The 11,331-nt window shown below is 51.9% G+C and overlaps 1 protein-coding gene across 1 annotated transcript; it reads left to right on the forward strand.

The window, feature by feature from the left end:
* The first annotated feature begins 4,866 nt into the window (after positions 1-4,866).
* On the forward strand, positions 4,867-9,094 carry LOC144740682 (retinal rod rhodopsin-sensitive cGMP 3',5'-cyclic phosphodiesterase subunit gamma-like). The gene is made up of 3 exons (XM_078623486.1): positions 4,867-5,018; positions 6,072-6,112; positions 8,980-9,094. Exons 1-3 carry the CDS (start codon positions 4,867-4,869, stop codon positions 9,054-9,056), a joined length of 270 nt encoding a protein of 89 aa, XP_078479612.1. The 3' UTR covers positions 9,057-9,094.
* The last annotated feature ends 2,237 nt before the right edge of the window (positions 9,095-11,331 follow it).

Below are 11,331 nucleotides of genomic sequence, written 5' to 3' on the forward strand. Positions count from 1 at the left end.
TCAGATTATCTGTAATCCGTGTCGAAAATCCATCCCGACTCTAATCCTGCCAGATGCTCACACCGACAGACCCAACCTGACACCAGCACCATCATCATCAGCACCATCATCAGCAGCACCATCATCCTCAGCAGCACCATCATCAGCAGCACCATCATCATCAGCAGCACCATCATCACCAGCAGTACCATCATCAGCAGCAGCGGCAGCATCATCCTCAGCAGCACCATCATCAGCAGCACCATCATCAGCAGCAGCATCATCATTAGCAGCATCAGCAGTAGCACCATCATCACCAGCAGCAGCACCATCATACCAGCAGCACCATCATCAGCAGCACCATCAACATCAGCAGCAGCATCAGCAGTAGCAGCGGCAGCATCAGCAGCAGCATCAGCAGTAGCACCATCATCACCAGCAGCACCATCAGCAGCAGCAGCATCAGTAGCAGCGTCATCATCAGCAGCATCATCAGCAGCAGCAGCGACATCAGCAGCAGCAGCAGCATCAGCAGCACCATCAGCAGCAGCGACATCAGCAGCAGCATCAGCACCATCAGCATCAACGCAGACAGGTATCAAACTCTTTAGCAGTCAGAGCAAAAACAATTAGCGCCGGTGTATGATGATGATGATCATGAAAGTTGGGGCCATTGGATGGTGGCACAGTAACGGATTTTCGAATCTATCTGTGCGGAGACACCACCACGACCGCGAGTGTTGTTGTCATTTCGCGTGGAACCGGGACCCATCCTGGGGCGCGACCGTGGATGAGATGTTAACTACCTCGCCGGGTACGCAGGAGGTCCTGGGTTCGACCCTGACGTCTGCTGCTGCTGTATATTTGGAGTCTGCGTGTCTCTCATCATCATCACGGTGGCTAAGAGATGTTGACTACCTCACCTGGTATACAGAAAGTCGTGAGCTGCTGCTGCTGTATATTTGGAGTCTGCGTGTCTCTCTCTCATCATCATCACGGTGGCTAGGAGATGTTAACTACCTCTGCTGGTGTACAGAAAGTCGTGGGTTCGATCCCGACCCTGACGATGCCTGCTGTATATTTGGAGTCTGCGTCTCTCTCTCTCTCATCATCACGATGGCTAGGAGATGTTAACTACCTCGCCTGGTCTACAGGAGGTCGTGGGCTGCTGTTGCTGCTGTATATTTGGAGTCTGCGTCTCTCTCCCCACGATCGCGTGGATTGTTCTCCGGGGTTCTTCCCCGTCCTGCTGCTGCTGATGCTGCTGCTGCTGATGCTGCTGCTGCTGATGCTGCTGCTGCTGATGCTGCTGCTGCTGATGCTGCTGCTGCTGCTGCTGCTGATGCTGCTGCTGCTGATGCTGCTGCTGCTGATGCTGCTGCTGCTGCTGATGCTGCTGCTGCTGATGCTGCTGCTGCTGCTGCTGATGCTGGACTCCCCGCAGAAGGCCCTGTGAGCGGCTGATGGGTTGGTCATTAACAAAAGATAAAGAGGTTTTTTGGGGTTAGATCGCGTAAATATATAAATGTTGTGTCGTTAAACCCGCCACCACCCGACACGGCCAACTAGTGTGGGTTGTCACGTAAACAGAACGTGGCAGCACTAGTGTGTAGTGTATAGTGTAGTGTGTAGTGTATAGTGTAGTGTGTAGTGTAAAGTGTAGTACTAGTGTAATGTGAGGCTACACCTGGAGGATGATGATTGGCTCTGCCGGCTTCAGCCTGCAACCAATGGGGAGTCGAGTTAGGGGCGTGGCCCTGGAGCCGTACGGTGGCTTCTGGAAAGTTCCAGGGATGTGGCTGAGGATTGGTTGCGGGGCATCACGTGGGCCAGGGATTAAAAGGGGCGGAGACGGACACCACGTGGTCAGAGCGTGGAGGAACGAAGGTGGAAGCCACGTGGCTGGTGCCGTGGTCCGGAGCCTGCCACGTGGCAGGCCGTGGCAGTCTCTCTCCCTCCCTCTCCCTCTCACGCTGTCTGCCAACAGCGTGAAGGAGCTATGGAGTAGAGGAACGGATGTAGCGAGAACTGTGGACGAAACTTAATAAAGAATTCTGAATTCCCGACGTTGTCTCAACAGGGTTTATTACACTAGTATACTACACTATACACTACACTATACACTAGTGCTGTACTAGTACACTACACTATACACTACACTATACACTACACTATACACTAGTGCTGTACTAGTACACTACACTATACACTACACTATACACTAGTGCTGTACTAGTATACTACACTATACACTACACTTTACACTACACTACACACTACACTATACACTAGTGCTGTACTAGTATACTACACTATACACTACACTTTACACTACACTATACACTACACTATACACTACACTATACACTAGTGCTGTACTAGTATACTACACTATACACTACACTTTACACTACACTATACACTACACTATACACTACACTATACACTAGTGCTGTACTAGTATACTACACTATACACTACACTTTACACAAGTGCTATACTAGTATACTACACTATACACTACACTATACACTACACTATACACTACACTTTACACAAGTGCTATACTAGTATACTACACTATACACTACACTATACACTAGTGCTGTACTAGTATACTACACTATACACTACACTATACACTACACTATACACTACACTTTACACAAGTGCTATACTAGTATACTACACTATACACTACACTATACACTAGTGCTGTACTAGTATACTACACTATACACTACATTATACACTACACTATACACTACACTTTACACAAGTGCTGTACTAGTATACTACACTATACACTACACTATACACTACACTATACACAAGTGCTGTACTAGTATACTACACTATACACTACACTATACACTACACTATACACTACACTATACACTACACTTTACACTACACTATACACTACACTATACACTACACTATACACTAGTGCTGTACTAGTACACTACACTATACACTACACTATACACTACACTATACACTACACTATACACTACACTACACACTAGTGCTGTACTAGTACACTACACTATACACTACACTACACACTAGTGCTGTACTAGTATACTACACTATACACTACACTATACACTACACTATACACTACACTATACACTACACTATACACTACACTACACACTAGTGCTGTACTAGTACACTACACTATACACTGCACTACACACTAGTGCTGTACTAGTACACTACACTATACACTACACTATACACTACACTATACACTACACTATACACTACACTACACACTAGTGCTGTACTAGTACACTACACTATACACTGCACTACACACTAGTGCTGTACTAGTACACTACACTATACACTACACTACACACTAGTGCTGTACTAGTATACTACACTATACACTACACTATACACTACACTACACACTAGTGCTGTACTAGTACACTACACTATACACTACACTATACACTACACTATACACTACACTATACACTACACTACTATACACTACACTAGTACACTACACTATACACTACACTACACACTAGTGCTGTACTAGTACACTACACTATACACTACACTTTACACTAGTGCTGTACTAGTACACTACACTATACACTACACTACACACTAGTGCTGTACTAGTATACTACACTATACACTACACTACACACTAGTGCTGTACTAGTACACTACACTATACACTACACTACACACTAGTGCTGTACTAGTATACTACACTATACACTACACTATACACTACACTATACACTACACTACACACTAGTGCTGTACTAGTACACTACACTATACACTACACTATACACTACACTACACACTAGTGCTGTACTAGTATACTACACTATACACTACACTATACACTACACTATACACTACACTACACACTAGTGCTGCACTAGTATACTACACTACACACTACACTATACACTACACTACACACTAGTGCTGTACTAGTGACGAATTGGCCACGTTCTGTTTACGTGACAACCCTTACTAGTTGGTCGTGTCGGGTGGTGGCGGGTTTATCGACACAACATTTATATATTTACGCGATCTAACCCAGAACAAAAAACCCTCTATTATTGATGATATTGGTCGCGAAAGCCTCCTAAGTGTTAAACAAACTAAAGATACGTCGATAAAAAATACGGAGATGTGTGTAGGAGGCACTGGGGGTTCTCTGGGGGTTCATATCCCCTCGCCCTATCCCCCCTCTCCCTGTTCCCCACACGAAGCTAAACCCCCTCGTTTAAGAACGGAATCCAGGGTCCGAACGTTCCCAAATGTAGCGGGACCCTCCTGTACATGAGTCTTGAGACTCAGCGAGGCCTTCCTGGGCAGATGAAGGACGACGTTTTAACACCATTGGTACTTCATTTGCCAGTAAAAAAAAATGATTATTGTTTTTTTTACCCTGTAATCTGGCAACAAAACTGACACCTTTTTTTTACGAGGAGTCATGTTTGCATAGACCACAATACCTGCAGTCATAATGCAAACAAAACACACAACTCTGATAATATATGCACTGTCCTTGAAGTTGATTGGTCCACACCCGAGACAGCTTTCCTTAGAGCCTAGTCTCACATAGTCTCTCATGGGTTGGACCAATTTGTTGCTGATGATGTTGCTGATAAATCTGCTGATGATGCTGCTGATGATGATGCTGCTGAGTGCTGGACTCCGACGTTGCAGACAGAGTGGTGACCCGAACTCTCCCCCGTCCGGTGACCCGAACCACGCAGCAGCAGCGGCAGCAGCAGCAGCGTCGTCGGCGAGGTCAATCCCAAAGGTCAAGGGATTTTGGGGGGAGGGGCGGCCGTGGGAGGGACGGAGCGGGGGAGCTGTGGGGGTCAAAGTTGACCCGCGATGAACCTGGCGACTGCCAACACCTCCGGGGCCCTGATGGCCCCCACCAAAGTGAGTGGGGGGCCCGCCACGCCCCGGCGGGGCCCCCCCAAGTTCAAGCAGCGCCAGACGCGGCAGTTCAAGAGCAAGCCCCCCAAGAAGGGCATTCAAGGGTGGGTGGGCACACACACACCGAGATACACACACAGATACACACACAGATACAGATACACACGCAGATACACACACAGATACACATCGAGATACACACACACACAGATACACACGCAGATACACACCGAGATACACACACACACACAGATACACACACAGATACACACACAGATACACACACAGATACACAACGAGGTACACACACACACGGAGATACACACACAGATACACACAGATACACACACATACACACAGATAATGTCTAACAGTGTATTGTATTACATGGCTCTGTTTTTACTTTATTTTTACCATTTCTTGTTTCATTGTATGTAATGGCAGAGATTAGGGATTAATAAAGTACAACCATAACCACAATCATATTAACAGAAATCTATGCTTTTTCTTGCTGTGGATTTCACACATGATGATGATTGCTTGTGTTGCAGTCGAAACGTCGTGAGAATTTTTATTGTTTTATATTTAGATAATTTTATTATTTCCCTTCTACGTGACTTTACCGAAAGAACCAAGAAGATGAGTCACCCACCCTTCGTACTCGACCCGTTCCCACAGTGACCCTGCTTACGTCACGGGGTCTCCCTTAAGTACTCTAGGAGACGTGACGTCATCGCACTGAACGGCACACCTGACGTCACGTCCCCATTTTACTCCTCTACACCCACGTGACTTTACCGAAAGAAACAAGAAGTATGGTCTTCTTGGTTCTTTCGGTAAAGTCACGTAGAATGGAAATAATAAAATAATACAAATAAAACATAATAAAATATTATTCAGACGCTGTCTTCTCGACAGACCTGTTCTCCACCTGAGGACGGCTGCTTGCGTTGTGGCCGAAACGTCGTGAGAATTTTTTAAATGATGTTTTATTTTTATTATTTTATTATTTCCACTCTACGTGACTTTACCGAAAGAACCAAGAAGATGAATCCCTGCAGTCACGAAAGCTTTAAATCGAAATTTAAAGGAGTGTGGTTTTAGTTTAGCCAGAGGGCTGCCCCGCTCACTGCCCGCTCCCTTGTGCCTCTCCGCAGGTTCGGGGACGACATCCCCGGCATGGAGGGCCTGGGCACTGGTGAGTAGCCACTCGCTCACTGCGCTCACCGCAGGGTGCGGGGTGAGGGGTGAGTGGTGAGGGGTGAGGGGTGCGGGGTGAGCGGTGAGCGGTGAGGGGTGCGGGGTGAGCGGTGAGCGGTGAGGGGTGCGGGGTGAGCGGTGAGCGGTGAGGGGTGCGGGGTGAGGGGTGAGCGGTGAGGGGTGCGGGGTGAGCGGTGAGCGGTGAGGGGTGCGGGGTGAGCGGTGAGCGGTGAGGGGTGCGGGGTGAGGGGTGAGCGGTGAGCGGTGAGGGGTGCGGGGTGAGGGGTGAGGGGTGAGTGGTGAGGGGTGAGTGGTGAGCGGTGAGGGGTGCGGGGTGAGGGGTGAGCGGTGAGCGGTGAGGGGTGCGGGGTGAGCGGTGAGCGGTGAGGGGTGCGGGGTGAGCGGTGAGGGGTGCGGGGTGAGCGGTGAGCGGTGAGGGGTGCGGGGTGAGGGGTGAGCGGTGAGCGGTGGGGGGTGCGAGGTGAGCGGTGAGCGGTGGGGGGTGCGAGGTGAGCGGTGAGGGGTGCGGGGTGAGCGGTGAGGGGTGCGGGGTGAGGGGTGAGCGGTGAGCGGTGAGGGGTGCGGGGTGAGCGGTGAGCGGTGGGGGGTGCGAGGTGAGGGGTGAGCGGTGAGCGGTGAGGGGTGCGGGGTGAGCGGTGAGCGGTGAGGGGTGCGGGGTGAGCGGTGAGTGGTGAGCGGTGAGGGGTGCGGGGTGAGGGGTGAGCGTAGCCATGCGACCCTAAACTGTGGACCATGCAGTGAAGCCACTGAGACACAGAGAGATACCTAGATGATACATAGCAGCAGCGTTCTGCTGGGTCTGGGTGGTGAGATTCTAGGATGGTGACATCAGCAGCAGTAGCAGCAGCGTTCTGCTGGGTCTGGGTGGTGAGATTCTAGGATGGTGACATCAGCAGCAGCAGCAGTAGCAGCAGCGTTCTGCTGGGTCTGGGTGGTGAGATTCTAGGATGGTGACATCAGCAGCAGCGTTCCTCTTACCTGTGCTCTTACCTGTGTTCTTCAGTAATCTTCAGTGGGAAAGGGTGGACACTTTAGCCGATAAGACATCATCAATCTAGATTTGAAGCTTTCGTAACTGCAGGAATCCATACTCTTTGGTTCTTTAGGTAGAGTCACGTATGTAGACAAATAAAATAATATTACATATATTATTTTATTTCTACCTACGTGAATTTACCGAAAGAACCAAAGAGTAAAGACATCATTAGTGTGTGAGTGAGGGCCGCCACCACACATTTGACGACGACGACGACGACGACGACGACAATGACGACGATGATGACGATGACGACGACGATGATGATGACAATGACGACGATGACGATGGTCACGATGACGACGATGACGACGATGACAATGACGACGATGACGATGATCACGATGACGACGATGACGACGATGATGACGATGACGACGATGACGACGATGACAATGACGACGATGACAATGACGACGATGACGACGATCACGATGACGACGATGACGACGACGACGACGACGACGACGATGACGACGATGATGACGACGATGATGACGATGATGACGACGATGATCACGATGACGACGATGACGACGACGACGACGAGGGGGGACCGCACGAAAGGCCACCGGTGGCCCCTTGTGGCCCTGCGATGGAGGCCGCCGGAGTCCGAGCGGCGATGTGACCCGGCACGTGCCGGACGGGAGACCCGCGACGATGTTGATGAACCTCGTGTCAACCTCCCGTCCACCTCCCGTCAACCTCCCGTCACCCTCCCGTCGCGCCGTCCGTCAGCCAGCCGTGCTTCATCGGCGGTGCGATGTGGCTCCACGCGCACCGCCGATGCTGTCCCAGACACAGCAGCAGCAGACACAGCAGCAGCAGCAGACACAGCAGCAGCAGCAGACACAGCAGCAGCAGACACAGCAGACACAGCAGCCGCAGACACAGCAGCAGCAGACACAGCAGCAGCAGACACAGCAAACACAGCAGCAGCAGACACAGCAGCAGCAGCAGCAGACACCGCAGACACAGCAGCAGCAGCAGCAGCAGACACAGCAGCAGCAGCAGACACAGCAGCCGCAGACACAGCAGCAGCAGACACAGCAGACACAGCAGCAGCAGACACAGCAGCAGCAGACACCGCAGCAGCAGACACTGCAGACACAGCAGCAGCAGACACAGCAGCAGCAGACACAGCAGCAGCAGACACAGCAGCAGCAGACACAGCAGCAGCAGACACAGCAGACACAGCAGCAGCAGACACAGCAGCAGCAGCAGAACACCGCAGACACAGCAGCAGCAGACACAGCAGCAGCAGACACAGCAGCAGCAGACACAGCAGACACAGCAGCAGCAGACACAGCAGCAGCAGCAGACACCGCAGACACAGCAGCAGCAGACACAGCAGCAGCAGCAGACACAGCAGACACAGCAGCCACAGACACAGCAGCATCAGACACAGCAGCAGCAGACACAGCAGCAGCAGACACAGCAGCAGCAGCAGCAGACACAGCAGCAGCAGACACAGCAGCAGCAGACACAGCAGCAGCAGCAGACACAGCAGCCACAGACACAGCAGCAGCAGACACAGCAGCAGCAGACAGCAGACACAGCAGCAGCAGCAGCAGACACAGCAGCAGCAGCAGACACAGCAGCAGACACAGCAGCAGACACATCAGCAGCAGACACAGCAGCAGCAACAGCCGCAGACACAGCAGCAGCAGACACAGCAGCGGTAGCCACAGCAGCAGCAGACACAGCAGCAGCAACAGCCGCAGACACAGCAGCAGCAGACACAGCAGCCGTAGCCACAGCAGCAGCAGACACAGCAGCAGCTGATGTCTCCTCTGCCTGGCGTGCAGACATCACCGTCATCTGCCCGTGGGAGGCGTTCAACCACCTGGAGCTACACGAGCTGGCGCAGTACGGAATCATCTGACGGCGCCGTCATCATCTTGACGGCGTCATCATCTGACGGCGCCGTGGAGCGACCGCCACCACCACCCCACCGGTCCCGGCCACCACCGCCACCGGCAGGCAGTGGCGGCCAGAGAGTAGCGCGCCGAGTCCCATCATCTCCATCATCACCATCATCACCATCTCCATCATCACCATCTCCATCATCTCCATCATCACCATCATCTCCATCATCACCACCAGCACCATCATCTCCATCATCACCATCATCTCCATCATCACCATCATCATCTCCATCACCATCATCACCAGCACCATTTCCATCACCACCAGCACCATCATCACCATCTCCATCACCACCAGCACCACCACCATCATCTCCATCACCATCATCACCAACACCATCATCTCCATCACCACCACCATCATCATCTCCACCACCATTATCACCACCATCATCTCCACCACCACCACCACCACCACCACCACCACCACCACCACCACCATCTCCACCATCATCTCCACCACCATCATCACCACCACCACCACCATCATCATCTCCACCACCATTATCACCACCATCATCTCCACCACCACCACCACCACCATCTCCACCATCATCTCCACCACCATCATCACCACCACCACCACCATCATCATCTCCACCACCACCATCATCTCCATCATCTCCACCATCATCATCATCGCCACCACCATTATCACAATCATCACCACCACCATCACCACCAGCACCATCATCACCAGCACCATCATCAATCATCTCCACCATCACCACCAGCACTATCATCACCAGCACCATCATCACCAACACCATCACCACCATCACCACCAGCACTATCATCACCAACACCATCACCACCACCATCACCACCATCACCACCAGCACCATCATCACCAGCACCATCATCATCACCACCACCATCACCACCATCATCACCAGCACCATCATCACCAGCACCATCACCACCAGCACCACCATCACCACCACCATCACCACCACCATCATCACCAGCACCATCATCACCACCACCATCACCACCAGCACCACCATCACCACCACCATCATCACCACCATCATCACCAGCACCATCATCACCACCACCACCAGCACCACCATCACCACCACCACCATCACCACCATCATCACCAGCACCATCATCACCAGCACCACCATCACCACCAGCACCACCATCACCACCACCATCACCACCACCACCACCACCATCACCAATAAACTACTCCGCGTACCCCGCGCAGTCCAGACGGTCTCCGCGTGATGCCGCTGCCGTGTTTTGTGTTTGCGAGCGACGTCCCCGTGGTGCTGCTGCCGTGCTGAGTCGTGGGGGTGCGCGCCACGGCGGCTCGGAGATGTTGACTACCTCGCCCGGTACACAGGAGGTCGTGGGTTTGACCCCGACGCCTGCTGCTGTATATTTGGAGTTTGCGTCACTCTCCATGGTGAGATGTTGACTACCTCGCCTGGTACACAGGAGGTCATGGGTTCGACCCCGACGCCTGCTGCTGTATATTTGGAGTTTGCGTGTCTCTCTCTTTCATCATCACGGTGGCTAGGAGATGTTAACTACCTCGCCTGGTACACGGGAGGTCGTGGGTTCGATCCCGACCCTGAGTCTCTCTCTCTCTCCCCGTGGATTTTTCTCTGGGGGTCTCCCTCCCCACCTTTCGAATCGACATCACCCACGCGTTTGGAGTTTATTTGGCCGCTGCTGCTGCTGCCAATATCCACGCGATAATGATGAGCTCACTTCGTCTGGCGCTATCTTTTGCGAAAGCCAGGTCGCTTCTTAACAAAAAAAAACAGCTACATCGCTCAGTGTGGCCCTTACCTGGTCAGAAATAAAACACAAACTTTAAATTAGTTTAGTTTGAGTACTTCATGGGACAATTTGAAACGAACTATTTTTAGTTTGAAAAGTCAGAACTTGGCAGGCCGTGTGTATTGCCACGGGCCGAGCTTGCTAAAGGAGCGGCCCTGCAACTGCACGCTCGGGGGCCCTGCAGACTCAAGAGGCCGTCGCTGAGAGAGGAGACAGCCCCTCGCACCCCCTGCCCCCCCCTCCACCACGTTTTCCGAGAGGGTATTTGGCCTACTCTTCCCCAGACCAACTTGGAAGGTGGGAGCTGTTACCACCATCACCAACAACCACCACCAACAACAACCATCACCAACAACCACCACCAACAACAACCAGGCGGCGCGGGGAGGGAACACGGCCGCTGGAGCTGCTGCTGCTGCTGCGATGTACCGGAGCTTT

This window comes from Lampetra planeri, unplaced genomic scaffold (assembly GCF_965212315.1).
Source record: "Lampetra planeri unplaced genomic scaffold, kcLamPlan1.2.h2 scaffold_271, whole genome shotgun sequence".
Classification (NCBI taxonomy): domain Eukaryota; kingdom Metazoa; phylum Chordata; class Hyperoartia; order Petromyzontiformes; family Petromyzontidae; genus Lampetra; species Lampetra planeri.